Raw genomic sequence first — 27,355 nt, forward strand, 5'->3', positions numbered from 1 at the left:
CTCTCACTCAGACAGAAAGACGTGGATTGCTGTGATGCACATGCAGCAGTGGATTATTCCCCTACTCTTGATCTTTGTCTGTGATGTCTGCTCCAAAAAGCTGCTCCATTGCATCAAGGATGATGATGATGATGGCAAAGATGGAGAGTCCTTGCTGGAGAGTTTCCCAAGGGCGCGGTGCAAGTCCCGCTGCTTGAGTTTGCACAGCGCAGCAACACTGCAGGTAAACTATAGATTACAATCGTACGCATATCTAAAAGTTATCAGTTATACTATAGACGTTACTGCACATTATGCCCAAGAGTGATTACAAAGTTAAGCTTCATTCACTATAACTATGTTACAAAAAAGGTCAGTTAGGATAACACATACTGTCGGTTGTGGAGAACATTCAAACCCTTTATCTATTTGAGCAAAAATGGTAAAATGGTAAATGGGTTGTACTTGTATATCGCTTTTCTACCTTCTTTTTTTTTTAAGGAACTCAAAGCACTTTGACACTATTTCCACATTCAACCATTCACACACACATACAAACACATTCACACACTGATGGCGGGAGCTGCCATGGAAGGCGCTAACCAGGACCCATCAGTAGCAAGGGTGAAGTGTCTTGCTCAAGGACACAACGGACGTGACGAGGATGGTAGATGGTGGGCATTGAACCAGTAAGCGTTAGATTGCTGGCACGGCCACTCTACCAACTTCGCCACGCCGTCACCTATTTGAGCAAAAATATGAAAATTCAATGATTAGGTGCATTTTCAAACAGTTAAAATTATGCACAAAGCAAACAATAACCTTCGACCCAACAATGTAAAACCTTTTTTCTCAACAAAGGAGGAGGAAGACAACTTTAGAGAAAAATTGTACTTAAAATATTTATATGCACGTACTACACTTAAAATCTTTAGCATATCAGTATGGGAAGTGATGTATGAAATGGATTAAACAAAGAAGTCAAACAATGTACTAAGATGATCCAGTTTAAGAAACTGTTCAAACTCAAAGTGTTTACAAACAACAAGGAAGGAGAATCCTGACATCTTGAACCTTTTGAGAAATCTTGTTCATTTCATTATGTCAAGCATAACTTATAAAAAAGCTAATATTTTTTATAACTTTACTAACCCATCCATCCATTTTTTACCGCTTTTCCTTTTTGAGGTCGCGGGGGTTGCTGGAGCCTATCTCATCTGCATTTGGACGGTAGGCTGAGTACACCCTGGACATTTAATTTGTTGGCGTTGCAAATTAAAGACAGGTAGTGAAAAAAACGAATGAAATTGCTATCAGAATCAGAATCAGAAATGAATTGGAAAAGAGAAGATTTGGTAGAATTAATGAAGCTCTCCCAGCAGGCATAAGACATTGATACAATGTTGATTATTCATATGTGGAGAGGGGCGTGGTCACGCGCTCCCTGCGAGCGGGGTGTGTGCAGGAGCCGGCCATGAAGCAGCCAAAAGGTGAGTGGATATCTCAGCTGGAACGAGTTATCTAATCACCTGCTCCTCTATTAGCAGCGCCGGAGAGCATGAGCAGAGGAATAGGTGAGGGAGACAGAGAGTGACGGACGAACGAAAACTGCTGAAAAGCACCTGGAAAGAAGAACAAGATCGCTGAAAAGCTGAAAGACTTTAGAACATAGAAAATAAAGAATTGTTGTCACTCTGTCACCAAAGAGTTGATGTGCCTTGCTGGTCCTCCAAGAACCCAGAAGTAGGAAGAACTTCACAAGTGGCACCCAATGTGAAAGGACCGCAAAGATGTCAAACCCAACCCCACTGGAGGCACTCGGCCAGGTCCTGGCGGAGGTGTCTGCGGCGTACCAGCAGCAGACAAGGGTACTGCAGACTCTGATGAACAGAACGGAGGGTACAGCAGAAACAAGAATGACAGCCTTCATGCAGCGCATGGCAGAGGGGGAGGACCCCCATGCATACCTCGACGTGTTCGAGGCCACGGCAACAGCGTGCAGGTGGCTGGAGGGAGAGTGGGGAGTGAAGCTGCTCCCGCTCCTGGCGGGGGAGGCGCAGCGGGTGGCCTTAAGTCTCCCGGCGGCCGCCCGGCTGCAGTACCCGAACCTGCGCCGCTCCATTTCGGATTGGGTCGGCAGCAGCCCAGAAGACCACCGATGGAGATTTCGAGCTCTGAAGTTAGGCCCAGATGACCGCCCATTCGCGTTGGCACAGCAGCTGAAGGACGGGCAAGATAAACAGATGTTGGAGTTGATTGTCCTCGAACAATTCATTGATGCCATCCCGGCCAAGACCTCCGCATGATTGAGGTACCACCGCCCCCAGGACGTGACGACGGCTGTAAACCTGGCGGAGGACCACCTAGTTGTCCAAAGGGAGGCGACTGCAAAGGCGGCCGAAAGGCCTACCCCAGCACCCCGTCGACGACTCACACCGCAGGAAGTGACGTCCCTGGAGCAGCGAACTCGCACGGCCGAGCCACCCGGAACCAGAGAGCAGGTTCCCCACTCAGAAAATCAAAACCAAGACACACACACCCACACCCATTCACGCACCCACAGTCACACTATAAGGGGGGGAACACGGGGCTATCAAATCTCCTCTGCTTGTGCGTTTCAGGGTACCGGCGCTGCGGATGAGGGGCTTCCCTCGCAGATGGCGCCTCGAGCACCAGGGCATGTGCACCGGGAGTGCTCTGTGATGGAGGTGGGGCAGGTGCTACGGGTTGTCGGGCCTCCAGCAACCGCCCCGATTCGGGGTAGACGTACTGTGTCCCGGTAAGGAAGGGACTATATACCGGGCAACGGTGGATTCGGGCTGAAAACAGTCCATGATTCACCAGAACCTGCATCGACCCGAGGTATTGAGGCAGGCAACATGGGGTAGAATTAGGTGTATTCATAGGGATGCGCACGAGTACCCGATTGTGCCAGTGGAAATTTGGTATAGGGGCCAAAAGCATAGTGTCAAGGTTGCCGCAAGCGCGCACTTTACGCACCCCATAATTTTAGGAACATATTGGCCAGGGTTTAACCAGCTTGTAACACAATGTGTGGGGATGCGTTCACAGACGGTAGGAGGGGGTGGCATCCGCACGGTTTTCAGTGGCGACGCGGCTTCATCCGGTGCTGCCGAGCGGGAACCGGTGGGGGCTGTGCGGGAGGTTCCCCCGGGCCCCCGATGGCAACCCACGGAGGATTTTCCCCTCGAGCAGTCCCGCGATGAAACCTTGCGCGCGGCTTGGGATCAGGTGGATTTTATCGATGGTCAGCAGGTGCGCCCCGGGGAAAGCGCGGGTATTCCCCCATTTTTCAATTATTCGCGATAGGTTATACCAAGTGAGCCTTGACACTCAGACCGGGGAGGAACACTCCCAGTTGTTGGTGCCAAAAGGCCGCCGGGAAATTATTTTCCAGGCGGCCCATTTTAACCCGCTATCTGGCCATATGGGGTATGAAAAGACACTTAATCGGGTCATGGTCCGATTCTATTGGCCAGGTCTCCGGGCAGACGTGCGCTGGTGGTGTGCTGCCTGCCCGGACTGCCAGCTGTTGAACCCAGCAGCCATTCCGAAGGCCCCCTTGCGCCCATTACCACTCGTAGAGGTCCCGTTCAAAAGAATTGGGATGGACCTCATCGGACCATTTACATCGAGCACACGGGGATACCGCCTTGTGTTAGTCCTGGTGGATTACGCAACGCGGTACCTCGAAGCAGTGCTGCTGCGCTCCATCTCTGCCAAGAGTGTTGCGCAAGCGCTGTTTTAGGTCATCTCCCGAGTCGGAATCCCGAAAGAGATTCTGACCTACCAGGGCACGTCCTTTATGTCACGCACGATAAAGGAACTATACGGATTATTGGGAATCACGGCCATCCGCACCAGTGTTTATCATCCACAAATGGATGGGCTGGTGGAGCGATTAAATAAAACGCTGAAAACCATGATCCGCAAGTTCATCCACAAGGACAAACAAAATTGAGATAAATGGTTGGAATCCCTAATGTTTGCGATGCGGGAGGCACCCCAGAACTCCCTAGGTTTTACACCTTTTGAGTTATTATATGGCCGGAGGCCTCGCGGAGTGCTGGACGTTATTAAAGAAAGCTGGGAGGAAGGTCCAAGCTCCAGCAAGAACAAAATTCAATATGTCATGGACATGCGGGCAAAACTCCACAAGGTGGCGCACTTATCACGTGTAAATTTGCCCCATACCCAAGAGCATAAACAGCGCACATATAACAAGGGGACCCAACTACGCAAATTTACACCGGGTGAAAAGGTGCTTGTATTGCTTCCAACCTGAAGTTCCAAATTACTTGCAAAGTGGCAAGGACCCTACGAGGTTCGACGCTCGGACCGGCGCGGAGACACTCAGATTTATCATCTGAACCTGCTGAAGGCAAAGAGAGAGGCGGAGCCTGTCTCCATGGTGACGGTAGTGAGAGGGGAGGAGGAGCTGGGTCCTGAGGTCCCACGCTCTGGCCCACCCCCTCATCTTATCTATGACAAGCAGCTCACGTTAGCACAGAGGGCGGACGTTGCTGAGTTGCAGCGCCGAATCTCATACAACATCATATTGAGACCGGCCTGGGGGTTACGGTGCGGTCTCGGCCATATCGGCTTCCCGAACACAAACGCAAAGTAGTTCGGGAGGAATTAAAAACCATATCTGAGATGGGTGTAATAGAAGATTACCGCAAGGTAAATGCGGGGTCACGTTTTGACGAGCTCCTGGATCGGCTAGGCACTGCTCATTTTTTCAGGACGCTGGATTTAACCAAGGGCTACTGGCAGATTCCCTTGTCACCAGACTCCCGAGAAAAAACGGCTTTTTCCACTCCGGAAGGTTTGTATCAATTTGTGACACTTCCGTCTGGGTTGCTCGGTGCGCCTGCCACGTTCCAGCGCCTCATGGATCGGGTGCTGCGACCCCACGCGGCTGCCTACTTGGAGGATGTCGACCACAAAGAGGTGAGGCAGTTTTTGGGACTGGCTGGCTACTACCGCTGGTTCATTCCCCAGTTTGCAGACTTGACCAGCCCACTGACTGACCTCACCCAAAAGGGTGCTCCGGATCTGGTCCAGTGGACGGAGCAGTGCCAGCTGGGGTTCGAGGAGGTAAAAGCAGCACTCTGCGAGGAGCAGGTGCTGCGCATGCCAAATTTTAACATCCCCTTTTGTCTGCAGGCGGAGACGTCGAGCCAGGTACTGGGGGCGGTGCTGACCCAGCGGGTGGAGGGGGTCGACCGCCCCGTGCTTTACATCAGCCGGAAACTGTCGGACCGGGAGGCGAGGTACAGCACTCTCCAGTGGCTCCACCGATTGAAAGACGCCAATGCTCGGATCACCCGGTGGTACCTCGCATTGCAACCCTACAACTTCCGGGTGGTCCACAGGCCAGGCGCACAGATGGCTGTGGCCGACTTCCTCTCTCGCCCTGCTATGGGTGGGGGCCGGTGGAGGTGAGTGGGCGCGGCAGGACGGGTGTCCGGCCTGAGTCTGGCAGTGGAAGCATGTGGAGAGGGGCGTGGTCAAGCGTTCCCTGCGGGCGGGGTGTGTGCAGGAGCCGGCCATGAAGCAGACAACAGGCGAGTGGATATCTCAGCTGGAACGAGTTATCTAATCACCTGTTCTTCTATTAGCAGCGCCGGAAACCATGAGCAGGGGAGATGGTGAGGGAGACAGAGAGTGACGGACGAACAAAAACTGCTGAAAAGTAAGTAGGAAAGAAGAACAAGATCGCTGAAAAGCTGAAAGACTTTACAATAGAGAAAATAAAGAATTGTTGTCACTCTGTCACCAAACAGTTGATGTGCCTTGCTGGTCCTCCAAGAACCCAGAAGTAGGAAGAACTTCACAACATACTTGTCCTTTTCAAAGTGATTTTGAAACAACGTTGCCAAATTGTTGTATTAGCATTTAAGACAACATTGATGTCCAACGTTGGATCCACATTACTAGTTGCGAAATCACCAAATTTCAAAGGTCAAATCAACGTCACAACCTGACATTGAATAAACGTCAAAGAGCATGTTGTTTCAACTTTTTATTTGTGTTGTAGAATATTGGTTTGGAAATTACCAAATTTCAGTGGTCAAATCAACTGCGTCAAAAAGCATGTTGTTTCAACGTTATGTTTGGGTTGCTCAAAGTCCGGACCTAATTCAACAAATTCTCAACGTTGTTGTGCCTGCTGGGCTGCTTATTCCTACTCTATTTCGGACATGTTGTAAGGAGAAACTGGAAATATATGATGTACTATTTTGTAGGTTTGAGCATGTTCGTAATCAATAAAAAACATAAGCATAATCAAGCCGTTGTTCAGTGACTGTGCTTCTGAAGTTCTTGAGCAAATCTCTTCTAAAAGGCCCATTTATCTATTCACTACAGTCATTGAAATGGATATTCAAAGTTGTAATGTATATATATATATATATATATATATATATATATATATATATATATATACATATATATATATATAATTGCATGGGAGAAAAAATATAAAAAAAACAAGTAATCAACCAAAAACTTCACAACACCATAAAGTACCTCGGCGGACCCCCTGTTGAAGACCACTGGCTTAGACAAGGCAAACAAGAAAAACCCCTGTAGAGCAAAACAAACTATGTTGCCTGTAAACCATATTTAAGATTTATCATGGACCCTTTTATCTTTGGAGTAATTTAAAGTTAAGTTAAAGTACCAATGATTGTCGCACACATACTAGATGTGGCGAAATTATTCTCTGTATTCGACCCATCTATTGTGTGAATTACCGAAATCACACATTCACAGTCATTCTACTGTAGGTCAATAAAAGGCCGGGATATGTTATTAGCATTTACATGTCATTGTTAAAAGAACTAACATTTTATTGTTTTCTCTCCTTTTAGAACAATGGATCACTGTCATGGTGCCACAGTCAAAAGGAGTGTGCAAAGGTAGGTTGCCATCACGCATGAAGCTCATGATCTCCTTTGCAAATACTTTGCAACACATTGAGGTGTCTGTTCTCGTCTGTTCTCAATGAGGGAAAATCCATATATTTACCAACTGTTATTTTTGCAAATTGCCATGCTCAACTATTATTCTTTGTATACTGTAATATGTAACTTTATTGGTCTTCCACCAAAGCGTAAATCAAATAGCCCGACAGGGTGTTGTCATAAATTAGTAGACGACACCCTGCTGTATAAAGAATACCTTTTAAGGAAAAAGACTACTTTACCTGGTCAAAGACCAATGACAAACTAAAAACAGATCTGTAGCCACCGGTATAATCACTGGCTTTGCATATTTACCTCCATCCGATTGGGTTGAGTGTAGGGCTGCGAATCATTGGGTGTCCCACCATTTGATTCAACATCGATTCTTGGGGTTGCGATTTGATAATATATAAGTTTTTTCGATTCAACGCGATTCTCGATTCAAAAACAATATTTTTCCGATTCAAAACGATTCTGAATTCATTCAATACATAGAATTTCAGCAGGATCTACCCCAGTCTGCTGACATGCTAGCAGAGTAATAGATTTAAAAAAAAAAAAAAGCTTTTATAATTGTAAAGGACAATGTTTTATCAACTGTTTGCAATAATGTATCCATCCATCCATTTACTACCGCTTATTCCCTTTTTTGGGGTCTCGGGGGGCGCTGGCGCCTATCTCAGCTACAATCGGGCGGAAGGCGGGGTACACCCTGGACAAGTCGCCACCTCATCAATAATGTAAATGTGTTTTAAGTATTAGACAAACCAAAAATATGACTTATTTTATCTTTGTGAAAACATTGGACACAGTGTGTTGTCAAGCTTATGAGATGCGATGCAAGTGTAAGCCACTGTGACACTATTGTTCTTTTTTTTAATTTTTATAAACGTCTAATGATTATGTCAATGAAGGATTTTTTATCATTGCTATGCTGAAATTATAACTAATATTGATACTGTTGTTGATAATATTGATTTTTGTTTCACTACTTCTGGTTTGTTCTGTGTCTCCTCAATTGCTCTGTTTATTGCAGTTCTGAGTGTTGCTGGGTCAGGTTTGGTTTTGGAATTGATTGCATTGTTATGGTATTGCTGTGTATTGGTTTGTTGGATTGATTTAAAAAAAAAAAATATATATATATATATATTTTTTTTTTACATCGATTTAAAAAATAAAAAGAGAATCGATTCTGAATCGCACAACGTGAGAATCGCGATTCCATTTGAATCGATTTTTCCCACACCCCTAGTTGAGTGTCATTAATGCACACACCAACACTATATAAAAGTGGCCACTTGCATCCTTTAATTTTTCTGTATGTGACCCTCCTAAAACAAATTCTACAATTGAATAACATTTTGATTGTTTTATATTTCCAAGTCCACATTCATAAAAGGCACAAGCATAAAATCTTAAAAACTCATTGGATGTGGGTTACTACCGTTTAGTAGTCCATCCATCCATTTTCTACCGCTTATTCCCTTTGGGGTCGCGGGGGGCGCTGGTGCCTATCTCAGCTACAATCGGGCGGAAGCCGGGGTACACAATGGACAAGTTGCTACCTCACTGTTTAGTAGTGACACATATAAAACTGAGTAGATATGCGTGCCTCATTTTGGTGGTCAATTAATAGTCTTGATGTTAAATTAATACTTACTCAAATAGTTAGCTAGAATGCCCCAGGTGAAACGCACAAAGTTTGGTTTTACTTCACCTCAGCCACCTGCAACACATACCTAAAGGTCATTTGTACATTTTTTAAGTAACTTAATATTGCTCAATTAGAAAAAAAATTGTGCATTATCTTGTAACGGTAGTGTAAGAAAGGAATTCGTAGCGTCTTCGCTGCACTGTCCTTTAGGGAGAATTTCAAAGCAAGGACCTTGCCAGGTTTCTTCAGCCAGGGAATACAACACAGATTAGAATGTTTGTGTTTGAGTGAGCAGAATATTTTTAAACATTTCACTCTAATGATCTGTTCTGGATCTCAAATTCTTCATACTTCACAGAGCAGACGGCTTCTTCAAGCTGCTATCATATTTGCTATTTAGTCCAATATCAGAAAAGTCTGAGTGCCAGCAGCTTTGAACATCCTTCAATCGTTTGTGGCAGCCAGCTATTGTTTACCTTGAACGGTTTCCAGCATCATCCAATTTGTCAATACACCATTCAGCAGATGTCCTGTTATCATAGCTCCGAATAGGTAGATGTCTTCAATGTCCTCAACTGCATGCGGCACTCAACTTTTACCATGAGTCCACTTTGTGTCTATGACAACCTTTCCGTCAGGACAGGCAGGTTCCCTCTAACCTAAGCTTCTCATAGAGAAGATTTTGTCATTTTTGATGAGAGGACAGTCGATCAATTCCATTGTTTGGATTTTAAAGAGCAGTGCAAAAATAGGCTCCAAGAAAGGTAAAAAAGACAAGACGAAAGAAGCAAAAGCAAAAAAATTGAAAAGCAAGCAAGAGGGAAGGAAAGCGCCCGCTTTTGGTGAGAACCATAGAGAAATTTGCCAAAACAGTACGATGATTGCGCTTAAAGTAATGTAAAACCATGCAGATTATATTTGTACATTCTCTATGTACTGTATTGCTGCTGGTTTTTGGCAATAATTATAACCATTTGATATTTGTTTTATTTTATATTGGTGAAGTTATTACTTACAGTTGGTATCTTTTTATTTATTTTGTTGAAATAATCTAAATTACTATTCTGTTTAACTTGTGTTCCCCAAAAAAATTCTAAATAAATTAAATATTTAAAATATTTAAAATGTCCTTTTTAGGTACCCATTCAGGAATTGCTGAACACCAGTGCTGTTTCAAATGTACTGATAATATTCAAACCATACCCAACCCTGATTACAACTGATTGTAAAAATACTTCTGGACTGATCTCAACTATTGCATTGACTTTATTTCAAGTGGGCGCAGCCACAATCTTTTGCCAGAGCTTGCAGCGTAGGACAGCATGAAAAATAGCAGTGTCACTCTGAATTAGCGTCGCAATTTTCTTTGGAGGCTTGCAAAGGTAGATGGAAGATGGCAGACCAATCGCCGGAATGTCAAGTTGATGTTAATGTGCACGTAGTCTACTTTCGCTCTAACTGTATAAAACTGGCTATTAAGTTTCTTAGACAACAACTGCAAAGCAGGGCTGGACAATTCTGCTACTGGATCAACACCAAAATGGTGATACATTCATTATTATTAAATAGTTTAGTATCATTAATCATATGAAAAATTTATTAAGACTTATTATGTTACTAATAAATACAAGCAATTACTGTATTAGCTGACAACACAAAAAGCTAATGCACATGCATGTGTTACGTCATTTCATGGTAAAACACAGAATAGGGCTGGGTATATTGCTTACAACAAAGTTAACATCCTCTATGATTCTGCATAGAGGCTGCAAACAGCACCCTTAGTGCATAAGTATTCCAGCAGAAATCAGTAATTAATATACAAATTCTGGAAATGTACAATGGGGTTAATCCTAAATTAGTCCTGTATGTATGTAAAAGTCCAAATATTGTCCAAAAAGTTACGACCTGCTTGCGTTGTAATGTTGATGTGGTGGGTATTGAGGAAGAGTTATGTTGCTTGTACGGACAGCGGCAGAGAAACGTGTCTGCGAGTTTAAAACTGAGCACTTCTGTTAAGCATGCTTATTGTGTAATGGAATAGTGTTTAAGAAAGCCTCAGACTGTCAGGAAATTACATTAATTACAATACATACCTAAGCAATGTCTCCTTCAAGCAATTGCGGTCTATGGCTGAGCATTCAAAATGAGGCACGATTGTCTACTGTATGGTTACTCTCCTCTATGAGCTGCCACCTTATCGTGGTAGAGGAGTTTGAGTGTCCCAATGATCCTAGGAGCTTTGTTGTCCGGGGGCTTTAAGCTCCCTGGTAGGGTCTCCCAAGGCAAACTGGTCCTAGGTGAGGAACCAGACAAAGAGCAGCTCGAAGACCTCTATGAAAAGTTAAAAAAGGACCCAGATTTCCCTTGCCCGGACGCGGGTCACCGGGGCCCCCCTCTAGAGCCAGGCCCGGAGGTGGGGCACGATGGCAAGTGACTGGTGGCCGGGCCTGTTCCCATGGGGCCCGGCCGGGCACAGCCCGAAGAGGCAGCGTGGGTCTCCCCTCCAACGGGTTCACCACCCATAGCAGGGGCCATAGAGGTCGGGTGGGATGTGAGCTGGGCGGAAGCCGAAGGCAGGGCTGTTGGCGGTCTGATCCTTGGCTACATAAGCTAGCTGTTGGGACGTGGAACGTCACCTCACTGGGGGGGAAGAAGCCTGAGCTACTGCGCGAAGTACAGAAATTCCGGGTTGATGTAGTCGGACTCACTTCGACGCACAGCATGGGCTCTGGAACCACTTCTCTCGAGAGGGGCTGGACTCTCTTCCACTCTGGCATGGCCAGCAGTGAGAGGCGATGGGCTGGGGTGGCGATTCTCGTTGCCCCCCGGCTCAAAGCCTGCACGTTGGAGTTCAACCCAGGGGACGAAAGGGTAGCCTCCCTCCGTCTTCGGGTGGGGGGACGGGTCATGACTGTTGTTTGTGCTTACGCGCCAAACAACAGTCAGAGTACCCACCCTTTTTGGTTGCACTCGAGGTAGTGCTGGACAGTGCTCCCTCGGGTGATTCCCATGTTCTGCTGGGGGACTTCAACGCTCATGTTGGAGAGGACTGTGAAACCTGGAGAGGCGTGATTGGGAAGAAGGACCGCCCGGATCTGAACCCGAGTGGTGTTTTGTTACTGGACTTTCGTGCTCGTCACAGTTTGTCCATAACAAACACCATGTTCAACAATAAAGGTGTTGATGGGTTTGGACTAGATCTTCTGCTGGTCCCACTCCCAGGTTCGTTTGATGACACATAAGCTGATTTAAATGAATCCCAGACAGAGTAGCTTATTTTGATATTTTATTCCAAAGCTTTGGGACACCATCTATGCACAACACATTCAATTCGCATCGCCCTAGTTTTTCTGAAAACATTAGGGAAGCCTTGCCTTTTTTACTACTCCACTCGCCCTCCCCTCTCCCCTACAGAGCGAATACCCTTATCTATTGTCTTGCTCAGCTGGAGTCATCCTGCATTCCGAGCACAAGGACGTCTACAGTGTACCAGCGGTCAGGAGATAGGGAAAAGATAAACAGAGTACCAGATAGAACACTAACTATGTCAAATATCACTCCGTAACAAAATAAATAACTTTAAAATATGGATTTATGTAGATATCTATCTCCGTCAGTGTCCATATGTGCACATGGCACCAGGACACCCTAGGTGGCGGTTCCGTGATCGACTTTGTAGTTGTGTCATCTGATTTGCGGCTTCATGTTTTGGACACTCAGGTGAAGAGAGGGGCAGAGCTTTCTACCGATTACCACCTGGTGGTCAGTTGGCTGCGATGGTGGGGGAGGATGCCGGACGGACCTGGCAGGCCCAAACGCATTGTGAGAGTCTGCTGGGGACGTCTGGCAGAGTCTCCTGTCAGAGAAAGTTTAAATTCCCACCTCCGGAAGAACTTTATAAATGTCACGAGGGAGGTGACATTGAGTCCAATGTCCACTTGGACATTGGACTCAAGTGGACCATGTTCTGCACCTCTATTGTCGAGGCGGCTGATTGGAGCTGTGGCCGCAAAGTAGTTGCTCCCTGTTGTGGCGGTAATCCTAGAACCCGTTGGTGGACACCGGCGGTAAGGGATGGCGTCAAGCTGAAGAAGGAGTCCTATCGGGTTCTTTTGGCTCATAGGACTCCGGAGGCAGTGGACAGGTACCGACAGGCCAAGCGGTGTGCAGCTTTAGAGGTTACGGAGGCAAAAACTCAGACATAGGAGGAGTTCGGGAAAGCCATGGACAACGACTTCCGGACGGCTTCGAAGCGATTCTGGACCACCATCCGCCGTCTCAGGAAGGGGAAGCAGTGCACTGTCAACACTGTGTATGGTGCGTATGGTGTTCTGCTGACTTCAACTGCGGATTTTGTGTATAGGTGGAAAGAATACTTCGAAGACCTCCTTAATCCCACCAACACGTCTTCCTATGAGGAAACAGTGCCTGGGGATTCTGTGGTGGGCTCTCCTATGTCTGGGGCTGAGGTTGCTGAGGTAGTTAAAAAGCTCCTCGGTGGCAAGGCCCGAGGGGTGGATGAGATCCGCCCGGAGTTCCATAAGGCTCTGGATGCTGTGGGGCTGTCTTGGTTGACAAGACTCTGCAGCATCGTGTGGATATCGGTGGGGGTACCTCTGGATTGGCAGACTGGGGTTGTGGTCCCTCTCTTTAAGAAGGGGGACCAAGGGGTGTGTTCTAACTATCGTGGGATCACACTCCTCAGCCTTCCCGGTAAGGTTTATTCAGGTGTACTGGAGAGGAGGCTACGCCGGATAGTCGAACCTCGGATTCAGGAGGAACAGTGTGGTTTTCGTCCTGGTCGTGGAACTGTGGACCAGCTCTATACTCTCGGCAGGATTCTTGAGGGTGCATGGGAGTTTGCCCAACCAGTCTACATGTGCTTTTTGGACTTGGAGAAGGCATTCGACTGTGTCCCTCGGGAAGTCCTGTGGGGAGTGCTCAGAGAGTATGGGGTATCGGACTGTCTCATTGTGGCGATCCAATCCCTGTACGATCTGTGTCAGAGATTGGTCCGCATTGCCGGCAGTAAGTCGGACACATTTCCAGTGAGGGTTGAACTCCGTCAAGGCTGCCCTTTGTCACCGATTCTGTTCATAACTTTTCTGGACAGAATTTCTAGGCGCAGTCAAGGCGTTGAGGGGTTCCGGTTTGGTGGCCGCGGGATTAGGTCTCTGCTTTTTGCAGATGATGTGGTCCTGATGGCTTCATCTGGCCGGGATCTTCAGCTCTCACTGGATCGAGTTGCAGCCGAGTGTGAAGCGACCGGAATGAGAATCAGCACCTCCTAGTCCGAGTCCATGGTCGTCTCCCGGAAAAGGGTGGAGTGCCATCTCCGGGTTGGGGAGGAGCCCCTCCCCCAAGTGGAGGAGTTCAAGTACCTCGGAGTCTTGTTCACGAGTGGGGGAAGAGTGGATCGTGAGATCGACAGGCGGATCGGTGCGGCGTCTTCAGTAATGCGGACGTTGTATAGATCCGTTGTGGTGAAGAAGGAGCTGAGCTGGAAGGTAAAGCTCTCGATTTACCGGTCGATCTACGTTCCCATCCTCACCTATGGTCATGAGCTTTGTGTCATGACCGAAAGGATAAGATCACGGATACAAGCGGCCGAAATTAGTTTCCTCCGCCATGTGGCAGGGTTTTCCCTAAGAGATAGGGTGAGAAGCTCTGTCATCCGGGAGCAACTCAAAGTAAAGCCGGTGCTCCTCCACATCGAGAGGAGCCAGATGAGGTGGTTCGGGCATGTGGTCAGGATGCCACCCAAACGCCTCCTGGGAAGACCCAGGACACATTGGGAAGACTGTCTCCCGACTGGCCTGGGAACGCCTCGGGATCCCCTGGGAAGAGATCGACGAACTGCCTGGGGAGAGAGAAGTCTGGGCTTCCCTGCTTAGGCTGCTGCCCCCGCGACCTGACCTAAGTGGAAAAAGATCGATGGATGGATGTATGGTTACTACTGTTTACGTTGGCACCGGTGACATTATTATATCGAGCTTTTGGTACCTATATCGCTTCACTGCCTGGTCGCAACGTAACTGTGCAAATGTGGTGCAAAATCCTTTTCCTTGAGTATTATCAGAGAAATATAAATAACCAATAAACATGTCAACATTGTGGGCTTTCTGACAACTTCCACAGTGTTTGGAGCCATGTAAAAACTCTTGGTTTATGAAAAAGAAGAATTGCAGAGAACTTTGTGAGGTAGACACTGCAACACACTCACATGCATCATAATACTGTAATAATGTTACATGCATTGGATTTAAAGGGGTTGAAATTGAAATGCATTTACCGCAACATCTATATATTTAGAGGTTGTTTCCAAAAAAGCACTGGGAGTGTTTGGCCAGCTGTCAGTTCCTTGAGTCAGTGATGGAACTGAAGCAAGGTGATTGTCCTCCTCCGGACTCGGCCACTGGCTTTGCGGCCGCCTGTGTCGAGAGCTGTGATTATGACACAGAATGTCCAGCTCAGAAGAAGTGCTGCTCCAACAGCTGTGGCCACACATGCCAGACTCCTAAAGATCTCTACAAAGGTAAGGATAACAAGAAACTAACACTCGGAGGCCGTGTAAACAACACACATCCAGTTTGCATGTGCTTAAGTAAAAAATGGTGAGCAACTGATGCACATTCTCCCCCTTGACTTTAGTCTGTTTCTGAGCAGCTTTAACCAAGATGCACACTTTGGGTGAAACAAGCCTTAAATAAGATGTGAGACTTAAGTAGACTTAAGTTATTTTGTTTTTATGCGTCTCGGAGGCTTGAATAATATTTCTAGATCACTGCAGGATTCAGCCAGTAAGTTACTATCATCTGGGTATTTTAGATTATTGATATTCAAACCAGAATTTCTAGGCGCAGTCAAGGCGTTGAGGGGTTCCGGTTTGGTGGCTGCAGGATTAGGTCTCTGCTTTTTGCAGATGACGTGGTCCTGATGGCTTCATCTGGCCGGGATCTTCAGCTCTCACTGGATCGGTTCGCATCCGAGTGTGAAGCAACCGGAATGAGAATCAGCACCTCCAAGTCCGAGTCCATGGTTCTCGCCCGGAAAAGGGTGGATTGCCATCTCCGGGTTGGGGAGGAGACCCTGCCCCAAGTGGAGGAGTTCAAGTACCTAGGAGTCTTGTTCACGAGTGGGGGAAGAGTGGATCGTGAGATCGACAGGCGGATCGGTGCGGCGTCTTCAGTAATGCGGACGTTGTATAGATCTGTTGTGGTGAAGAAGGAGCTGAGCCGGAAGGCAAAGTTCTCAATTTACCGGTCGATCTACGTTCCCATCCTCACCTATGGTCATGAGCTTTGGGTCATGACCGAAAGGATAGGAATCTATATGTTAAACATGCATGTACATTCATTAAAACACCTTCAACATGTGAACAAAAATGGCAAAATAAATAAATATAGATTACATACTGTATATATAAATGTATATATATATATATATATATATATATATATATATACATATATATATATATATGTATATATATATATATATATATATATATATATATATATATATATATATATATATATATATATATACATATAATATGTGTGTGTATAAATGATTTGTGTGTGTATGTATGATATGTGTGTGTATGTATATGTATATATGAGGTAGATCACCTCGACTTGGTCATTTACTAAGTAATTGATAGACGTCGAAAAACGTATTGGGGTGTTACCATTTAGTGGTCAATTGTACGGAATATGTACTGTACTGTACAATCTACTAATACAAGTTGTAATCAATCAATCAATCAATCAATCAATCAATCAATCAATCAATCAATCAAGCAAGCAATCAATCAAATCAATGAATGCCTATAGAGGCTAAGGTGCTGTTAAGTTATTGTGGCTCAATGTACCATTTTTTTATTTTATTTTAATGTACTATTATTTAATATATATTATTGTTTTAGTTGCTTAAGAGATATTCCTGGCTCTGAATTTGCTCATTGCTATTTTAATATTTTTGTGCATTATTTGTTGCCATAATCAGGTTACTCATCAGTTACTCAGTACTTGAGTAGTTTTTTCACAACATACTTTTTACTTTTACTCAAGTAAATATTTGGGTGACTACTCCTTACTTTTACTTGAGTAATAAATCTCTAAAGTAACAGTACTCTTACTTGAGTACAATTTCTGGCTACTCTACCCACCTCTGATAAGCACCGAGATCAAAATAATAGAGACTGTAATATTCCCGATAGCATAATTTATGGATGTGAAAGTTCTACACTGAAAAAACAAGACCCACGAAAATACTTGCCTTTAAGTTATGGTGTTGACACAAAATCTTAAAAATTCCATGGACAAAACAAATCTCAAATCAATAAGTGCTCGAGAAAATTAAACCAAGCATTTCATTTTTAGACAGGATCATTAAACAACAGCTATAGGTTACATTGGCCATATCAGGAGAAGAAACAACAATATGTTTGGGAAAATGTGATGGGAAACGCCACAAAGGAAGACAAAGGCAAAGGTGGATGGAAGGAATTACAAAAACAACAGGAATGACATTAGCTGAGCTAAGAGATAGAGTGGTGGAAAGAACAGAGTAGAGAAGACTGGTGCATGATATTATCCAAGGTCGACATTGACAAGACAGAACCTAAGAAAAAGAAGAGGCTAGAATAAATTTAGCGCCCCAAATTGGATAAACGTTGTATCGCACTTGAAGTTTGGATGCAGTGTACACCACACATGATAAAATGATAAGAGAAAACTTCCATTAAACTGTCAAATCTATTGTGATTGCCTCAATTGAGACACCTGGAAACGTCCATTGAGATGAGAATAAAAGCACTATATTTCCACTCTAAATATTCAATTCAATTCATCAATTAATTTTCTACCGCTTATTCCCTTTGGGGTCGCGGGGAGCGCTGGTGCCTATCACAGCTACAATCGGGCGGAAGGCGGCGTACACCCTGGACAAGTCGCCACCTCATCACAGGGCCAACACAGAGAGACAGACAACATTCACACTCACATACACACACTACGGCCAATTTAGTGTTGCCAATCAACCTATCCCCAGGTGCATGTCTTTGGAATTGGGAGGAAGCCGAGCACCCGGAGGGAACCCACGCATTCACGGGGAGAACATGCAAACTCCACTCAGAAAGATCCCGAGCCTGGGATTGAACCCAGGACTACTCAGGACCTTCGTATTGTGAAGCAGACACACTAACCCCTCTTCCACCGTGAAGCCCCAACTTCTTTTTGTCACTTATAAAAAAACACCAGTCCTGACCTCGGTGTCCTCAATGGTAGTTGCGGCCATGGTGACAACATGGAGTGAATAAACTTTCAAAAATCAAATTTTCTTCTTGCGAGTTTGACCACAGCGGAAAGGGACCACATGAACTAAAGGACGTTAATGTTTCTGGACCGTGAGCATTGAACTATGAAACAAATAGACAATTCATATTATAATGTAGCATCTATCAATTGAATTAATTGATTTTTTGACAATTAACATCAAACTGTCACACTTCTCTCTGCAAGCACGCACGCACACACACACACACACACGCACACGCACACGCACGCACACGCACACACACGCACACAAACACACTTGCACACACACGTGCACACCCACACCCACACACAAACACACACACAGACACGCAGACACACGCACACACGCACACACACACACGCACACACACACACACACACACACACACACACACACACACACACACACACACACACATTTACTAAGGTGTTAATATTAAAACATGTATACAAAGTTGAATCTGTTGTAATGTACAAAATATATCACCAGAGAGACACACTTACCTTCACGTGACAAGTATGGCCTGTATTGATGCGACCTTTTCAAATTTGAATAGATATTGTTATCATGAATCTCAAAGACAATGACAAGTGTTAGGAAAAGTCCATGTTCCACAATGTTAACAATGTTCCTAGAAAAAAGACCTGTCTTCTTTTCAGACTTTTAACAAACTTACCTTTTTGTCTTATGAATAAAAGGGTTGTGCGTTACTTCAAGCGCATTAAAAAAAAAAAAAAAATATATATATATACATATATATATATATATATCTTCTTTTGAATGCGTTACATACACAAATGGTTCACAATCCTCTCCCAGGGGTTCCTTCAAAGCCAAGGAAGCAGCTTGGATTTGAGGAGGTGTTCCCCGGCCAACTCGAGGTGCATTGGACCCCCAGATTCAACATGTCTGCTGAGCCTGTAGTCTACATCCTGCAGAAAAGGTGGAACTTTGGCATCCAACCCAGTGAAGATGCTGCTACGCCATGGCAAATAGTTTCAAATGTAAGTGTGCTACTGTAGTGGTTAAAGTGTAGATTTACAGTTTTCCTGTTGTTGTTTTTTTCACCCATTACGTCACCTTATATTCCATAGACCACAGAGCAGAGAGCCCGACTTTCTGATATTCGACCAGGCCGTTGGTACCAGTTCAGAGTTTCAGCTGTCAACATGCACGGAACCAGAGGTTTCACCACTCCGAGTCGACACATATGCTCCAGCAGAGGTCAGGAACCTTCTAAATGTCAATAGGTTATTTTGCTACTCGACTGTCAACAAATTGTTCCAGACAGTCTATTATACGTTATCGTCTAATGCAGGGATGTCAAACGTACGGCCTGCAGGCCGAATCCTGAAAAATGAGCCTTCTAAGTATAAAAATTAGCTGCAATTTTTTAATGAAAGAAACTGCTGTTCTGAAAGTCGCAATAGCAATTCCAGTGTAACCCACTTCCCACTGTTTAAAGATGACGTGTCAGCTGATTTTAAGGGCCCTCTGGATTGACTGCCGCTACTCCAATCAGTGCAGGTGCAAACAATCAGCTGCTCCTGTTGTGGCTGGCGGCAGACTAATGCGGTAGCGACGCACAGTGCCTTTTTTTTTTAAATTATCCATTCTACAGATGCAAAGACTTAAGTCAGTATGACTATCATCTTTATAGTTAGAATTCTGTGAAGCGCGACGGGACGATGTGCACGCTGAACATTCTGAATGTTCACATTGGTTAAGTCTGTAGTTGTGTTACCTTTCATTTAGCTATTATGGTATCATTTTGAGTAAAGTTTTTTTCATAACATAAGGTTAATATTTTTTCCCCGAAAATGAAACCTATCCAGATTCAGGTTGCGCGGCTGTGGGGAGAGTGTGCTTACTTTCAAACATGACAATAATATATAGGGCCCTCTTTTGCTCCTAGCATGTAAATGATCATATTCTCATTTCTCTGATTTGCATCAAGGTACTACACCTCAGATTAAAAATACATGTTCAATTAACCACTTAACAAATAGGTATATTGGGTATTGTATTGTATTTAAGCATCAAGCACTGATATGCAAAAAACAACAACAAAAAAACAAGTCTTGTGGCTCAAAATAGTCCACATGCAAAAATTTAGTATTTACCTTAGATGTGCAAGGAAAACAAAAAACACATGGAATACGTTATTATGATACAAATATCATGAACAACAACAAGGCTGATCTAATGTCAATTGAAGTTTAAATTGAGTTATAAAAAATAAAAAATGTTGCTAATAATGTGCTGTTACAGTATATAATGGAAATAGCCAAAGTGTCAAGTAATGTCTTAGTCACTGCCAGTCTTACAGCAGTTCACTAATAAACCAAAACAGTCAAGCAGTGTCTACATCACTCACTCACCACTAAAGGCACCACAGGACTGCTGGAAGTGAGTGTTTTCTGCGGGGTCAATATATATATATGTATATGTGTATATATATATATATATATATATATATATATATATATATATATATATATATATATATATATATATATATATACAGTATATATATATATATATATATATATATATATATATATATATATATACTGTATATATATATATATATATATATATATATATATACATATACTGTATATATATATATATATATATATATATATACATATACATATACATATACATATATATATATATATATATATATATATATATATATATATATATATATATATATATATATATATATATATATATATATACAGGTGCTGGTCATATTATTAGAATATCATGAAAAAGTTGATTTATTTCATTAATTCCATTTAGAAAGTCAAACTTGTAGAATGTATACATTCATTCCAAACAGACTGATACATTTCAAGTGTTTTTTGCCAAAAAAGAGATGATTATAGCTGACAACCAATGAAAATCCTAAATTCAACATCTCAGAAAATTAGAATATGGTGAAAAGGTCAGATATTGAAGACACCTGGTGCCACACTCTAATTAGCTAAATAACTCAAAACACCTGGAAAAGCCTTTAAATGATCTCTCGTTTTGATTCTGTATGACACACAATCATGGGGAAGACTGCTGACTTGACAACTGTCCAAAAGATGACCATTGATACTTTAAAGAAGGAGGGCAAGACACAAAAGGTCATTCCCAAAGAGGTTGGATGTTCCCAGAGCTCTGTGTCCAAGCACATTAATAGAGAGGCGAAGGGAAGACAAAGATGTGGTAGAAAAACGTTTACAAGCAAGAGGGATAACTGCGCCCTGGAGAGGATTGTCAAACAAAACCGATTCAAAAATGTGGGGGAGATCCACAAAGAGTGGACTGCAGCTGGAGTCAGTGCTTCAAGGACCACCACGCACCGACGTATGCAAGATATGGGCTTCAGCTGTCGCATTCCTTGTTTAAAGCCACTTTTGAATAAGAGACAACGTCAAAAGCATCTCGCCTGGGCTCAAGACAAAAAGGACTGGACTGCTGCTGAGTGGTCCAAAGTTATGTTTTCAGATGAAAGTAAATTTTGTATATCCTTTGGAAATCAAGGTCCCAGAGTCTGAAGGAAGACAGGAGAGGCAGAGAATCCATATTGCCTGAAGTCCAGTGTCAAATTTCCACAATCGGTAATGGTCTGGGGTGCCATGTCATCTGCTGGAGTTGGTCCACTGTGTTTCCTGAGGTCTAGGGTCAATGCAGCAGTCTACCAGGAAGTTTTAGAACACTTTATGCTGCCTGCCGCGGACCAATTTTATGGAGGTGAAGATTTCATTTTCCAACATGACTTAGCACCTGCACACAGTGCCAAATCTACCAGTACCTGGTTTAAGGACCATGGTATCGCTGTTCTTGATTGGCCTGCAAACTCACCTGACCTTAACCCCATAGAAAACCTATGGGGTATTGTGAAGCGGAAGATGCGAGATGCCAGACCCAACAATGCTGAAGAGCTGAAGGCCACTATTAAAGCAACCTGGGCTCTCATAACACCTGAGGAGTGCAACAGACTGGTCGACTCCATGCCGCGCCGTATTGCTGCAGCAATTCAGGCAAAAGGAGCTGCAACTAAGTATTGATTGCCGTACATGCTGAAACTTTCCATGTGCATACTTTTCAGTTGGCCCTAATTTCTAAAAATTATTTTTTGGTACTAGTCATAACTAATATTCTAATTTTCTGATATACTGAATTTGGGATTTTCAGTAATTGTCAGTACTAATCATCAAAATTTAAAGAAATAAACATTTCAAATATATCACTATGTGTGTAATGAATTGATATAATATGTAAGTTTGACGTTCTGAATATAATTACTGAAATAAATCAACTTTTTCATGATATTCTAATAATATGAGCAGCACCTGTATATATATATATATATATATATATATATATATATATATACAAAAGGCAAAAATAAAATTATATATATATATATATATATATATATATATATATATATATATATATATATATATATATATATATATGTGTGTCTTGATTGGATTATCCAGAGAATAGTGATCGATACCGTGGTAGAGCGCAATATGTAGGTGTGGGAAAAAATCACAAGACTACTTCATCTCTACAGAACTGTTTCATGAGGGGTTCCCTCAATCATCAGGAGATTTTAATGGAAGCATTCACATACAATGGTTTATATAGGGCATAGAGTGGGTGGGTACAAGCAGGCGTAGGGTGTGGTGATTGGCTCATGTGTTACCTAGGAGGTGTTTCCGTCTGTGGCGGCATGTTGAAATGATTTCACTGCGCTTGTTGAGGGATGATAGATCTGGATGATATATAATAAACAGTTTCTCTTTTAAGCATAGGTTGCATCTTTTATTACCACTGTTGTAAGGTGTGCTGGATGCAAGAATTTGCCATGTTATTGAATATTCAACATTATTGTCTTTGAGGTTCCAAATGTGTTTGCTGAGTTCTGTAGAATTCCGCAAAGTCTGGTTTCTAAAGGAGGCGTTGTGATTATACTATATATATATATATATATATATATATATATATATATATATATATATATATATATATATATATATATATTTATATTATTCTATATATATATATGTATATATATATATATATATATATATATACATATATATATATATATTGACAATAAAACATTTTTCTATTCTATATCATGTAAGTAACTCTGTTGCACAACTGCTTCCAGTTGTAAACAATAGAGGCAAAAGGCTATCATCCACGCTACGTGCGACATCGCGAACGTAATAACGGATTACATTACTTACATGGCCAAACACTGGTCCAATTAAAAGTAGTTTTTAGGAAAATCATTCTCTATTTTTCCGGAAGATGGTGAGGCTATTGTCTTACATAATATTGCTATGCTAGCTACACAAAATACAGAGCAAACATTTCTAAAGTATGTTTAACACATTTCTCTACTTGTAGTATGTACTGTTTCATTGTGTCCTCCCATGCCATAAATAGTTGTATGGAGGTTAATTTTGTGTACATTATATGAGCTGTATTGTAATGTTTGTTTTATGATTTTTCAAGCTTCTGTTCATCCTGTGCACTTCCCTGCCACATTATTCTTCCATCCATCCATCCATCCATCCATCCATCCATCCATCCATCCGGGAGGAACATGGAAGGGGCTACTTTGAATATATTGAAGAGAACAAATACAACTGGGCTTCATTTAAGTCTCCCGTACCACCTTTGGAGGAGGAGGATGAAGAGTTAGATAGTAACTCTTCCATCCATCCATCCATCCATTCATCCATCCATCCATCCATCCATCCATCCATCCATCCATCCATCCATCCATCTTCTTCCACTTATCCGAGATTGGGTCATGGGGGCGGCAGCCCAAGCAGGGAAGCCCGACTTCCCTCTCCCCAGCCACTGGCTTGTTCTTCCCTGTGGCCTCCTACCAGTCAGACGTGCCCTAAACACCTCCCCAGAGAGGCGTTTGGGTGGCATCCTGACCAGATGCCTAAACCACCTCATCTGGCTCCTCTCGATGTGGAGGAGCAGCGGCTTTACTTTGAGCTCCTCCCGGATGACAGAGCTTCTCACCCTATCTTTAAGGGAGAGCCCCGCCACCAAGCCGAGGAAACTCATTTCGTGTACCCGTGATCTTGTCCTTTCACTCATAACCCAAAGCTCATGACCATAGGTGAGGATGTGAACATGGACTGACTGGTAAATTGAGAGTTTTGCCTTCCAGCTCAGCTCCTTCTTAACCACACTTCCCTGATGCATTAGTGTTGAGTATTAGTTATCAAAGATAGTATTCGCACGTCGTCTTCTGTGTCTGCATCTTCGGGTCACAGCTGCTGCTAATAGAATGATCCAGCCACGAAGTGACCTTGCGCGGACCACATTCAATTCCGCGGAGCAGTGAGAGTGGAATTGGAGGGTTTTGAGGGTGATGGAGGTAGAAAGTCAGTGCTACTCGCAGGTGGAACTTGAGATGAAGATGTAGGTCCTAGATGGCGGTCTGGTCCTAACAGACTCAGTGCCTTCCAGTGCATCCTATCTTACACGTCCTTTTGGTGTGCAAAAGCCAACCTTAGGGTCTTCTCCACGCTGACCTCCACAACTGCAGACACAGGTGTGAACATCTGAACCCCCCTTGCCTGAGTATGGTAATCACATTACACAACTTACCTTTCAATTAATGGCTTACGTTGCCACTTAGTGCGGTCCAGGCTTGACCGAGTCCGTGTCATGAATTGATTTACGTGGACCCCGACTTAAACAATTTGAAAAACTTATTCGGGTGTTATCATTTAGTGGTCAATTGTACAGAATTTGTACTGAGCTGTGCAATCTACTAATAAAAGGTTCAATCAATCAATCAAAGTCAGCAGCCCAGGCACTCGCAAGGGCGCGTGCATGGAAGCTTGAGTAGCTGAAACGCGTGACCAGTTGCCCACGTTGTGACGTGGGCTACATAGACTCTATCCCTCGGACTAAAGCACCAGCTAGCCTTTTTCAAGCGTGCACAGGCTCATTCAAGTGCCAGAACCGATACCAGAGCTACCTAAAGCTCAACTCCCGTGAGTTCCAGCACCCCTGCTGCTCAAGGCTCTCCCTCCAAGACATGTTGGTGCCACCTATTCCTGCTTTTTGCCAAAACAAGGCTATAGCACCACCAGTTCCTGCTCATTGTCAAGGCAAAGCTCCAACGCCACCTGTTCCGGCGCCACGCCAGCTTAAAGCTCTCACGTCACCTGTTCTTTGTGTCTGTACGTTGTCTACTATATTCGCATTTTGGGGTCACAACTACCGCTATGTGCGGCGTAATCGTAACACTGTCTTTCTTACATTACCTAAATGACAGCCAGTAACGAACAGCCAGAGTAATGCCTTTTAAAGAAATTCATCCATCCATCTATTTTATATCGCTTATTCCCTTTGGGGTCGCGCAGGCCGCTGGTGCTTATCTCAGCTACAATCGGGCGGAAGGCAGAGTACACCCTGGACAAGTCGCCACTTCATCGCAAGGCCAACAGAGATAAACAGACAACATTCACACTCACATTCACACACTAGGGCCAAGTTAGTGTTGCCAATCAACCTATCCAAGGTGCATGTCTTTGGAGGTGGGAGGAAGCCGGAGTACCCGGAGGGAACCCACGTAGTCATGGGGAGGTCTTGCAAACTCCCCACAGAAAGATCCTGAGCCCGGAATTAAACCCAGGACTACTCAGGACCTTCGTAATGTGAGGCAGACGCACTAACCCCTCTGCCACCGTGCTGCCCTAAAGAAATTCATAAACCTCATAATTATTGCTATTTTATATATACGTGAGTGTGAATGTTGTCTGTCTATCTGTGTTGGCCCTGTGATGAGGTGGCGACTTGTCCAGGGTGTACGCCGCCTTCCCCCCGATTGTAGCTGAGATAGGCACCAGCGCCCCCTGCGACCCCCAAAAAAGGGAATAAGCGGTAGGAAATGGATGGATGGATATACCAAAACACAATGCGTTTAATCACTGCTGTTACTACTGAAACTTTTTTTTTTCCGAAAAAAAAATTCAGAATGAGTGCTTGAGCCCTATTGCCTTTGCCCCAGCCAAAATCCAAAGTATTCGCGTACCCTTGCATTCCTTTGCTGTTAGGCATTACCATCACGAAATGTGTATCTTTTTATTCAGACCCGACCCGCCCTCCAGCCCCGACTGAGTTGAGAGTGACCAACATGATGTTCACTGCGAGCAGTGCTGTACAGGTCCAACTCCAGTGGTGCATGCGAGGAGACCTCGATGTCCCTGTTCACCATTACAAGGTCAGCTGGACTTGGACTGGTGAAACCCCAGCTTTCTCCATGACCAAAAGGAGGAAGATAGTCAGAGAGGTAAGGGCTAATGTCACCACTTTGCTTCTAAAAAGGTCCAGATAATACACCAGTGTTGCTCATACATGAAGTTGTTCATGGTAGTCGTACATAAATACCTTTGGACTCCGTCAAAAGGCTTGGGCGCTTCGTATTCTGTCAAGATACCTGTGGTGGTTGGGTTGTGGTTATGTATTGGCATGGTCACGTGACATCGAGTAATTTGTATAATACACGACACGATACTATTGTCTTTGAAAAGGCTAAAAAATTTACATATACATTTAAAACAAGTCTGTTATTGTTAATTAACATTAACACATTTTTTACGTTTTGCTATAATTTAAATCGTTGGTGCTTTTTTTACATTGTACTTCGTTGAGATTTTTTCAAATGTTTACATTTGACTTTTAATGACTTTTTTAAATTTTAGCAGCTAGCAACAAATCTAGTATCTTCTTCTGTTATTATAAAATGTACTTGTGTTCAGAGACTTTACTTCTGTCCCTCGATGTCCCTGACAAAGAGAGCTGCAGCGAGCATGACGTCATACTTGCTTTGCGCTGTTGTTCTCGTTATTCAGAAATATAATTGTCTCACATCAACTTATATATATATCAATTTGATATCAATACATATGCATACAGTATATTATTAAATATACAAATACAAATGTGATATACTAATAAATAAATAATTTGTATAAATAAACGTGTATTTGTAAATATATTTTTGGGATTTGAAAATATATACAAATAAAATGTATAAATATAAAAATTTGACAAACAAATTGTGACAGGACTCCAGCCGTCATCGTGTGGGTTGTGGTGACAATCGATACAAGACGCATCGTAGCAGGTTTGACTCAAGTTTATTATTTCAATAAACATCTCGTCTTGACAGTCGGTCGCGCCAATTTGTAGCTCGCCGGCTCTTTCAGCTTGTCGCGGCGCACCTTTCGGTGGCCGGTGGCTGTGTCTGCTGCGGGGGCTCATCTTGCTCAGGGTCAATCTCGTCGCTCTTGTGGTCGTTGTCCGTTGTCTTCTGGCCTACCTCTGCTATGCTTGCTCCTCCCTC

General features: G+C 43.6%; 1 protein-coding gene across 1 annotated transcript; it reads left to right on the forward strand.

Moving 5' to 3' along the window:
- LOC133554677 (anosmin-1-like) lies at nt 1-26,986 on the forward strand. Its single transcript, XM_061903692.1, has 7 exons — nt 1-223; nt 6,879-6,926; nt 14,767-14,829; nt 14,941-15,163; nt 18,769-18,953; nt 19,044-19,173; nt 26,100-26,986. The coding sequence occupies exons 1-7, from the start codon at nt 35-37 to the stop codon at nt 26,342-26,344; spliced, it is 1,083 nt and encodes a 360-aa protein (XP_061759676.1). The 5' UTR covers nt 1-34; the 3' UTR covers nt 26,345-26,986.
- The last annotated feature ends 369 nt before the right edge of the window (nt 26,987-27,355 follow it).

Source organism: Nerophis ophidion, linkage group LG06 (assembly GCF_033978795.1).
Source record: "Nerophis ophidion isolate RoL-2023_Sa linkage group LG06, RoL_Noph_v1.0, whole genome shotgun sequence".
Classification (NCBI taxonomy): Eukaryota; Metazoa; Chordata; class Actinopteri; order Syngnathiformes; family Syngnathidae; genus Nerophis; species Nerophis ophidion.

Excerpts from the sequence above, each read along its gene's own strand:
- LOC133554677 (XM_061903692.1), top strand. The coding sequence starts at position 35 with ATGCACATGCAGCAGTGGATTATTCCCCTACTCTTGATCTTTGTCTGT. Across the intron at positions 6,927-14,766 it reads GTCAAAAGGAGTGTGCAAAG|TGTTTGGAGCCATGTAAAAA; the intron begins GTAGGTTGCCAT and ends CAACTTCCACAG. Across the intron at positions 14,830-14,940 it reads ATTGCAGAGAACTTTGTGAG|AGGTTGTTTCCAAAAAAGCA; the intron begins GTAGACACTGCA and ends CTATATATTTAG.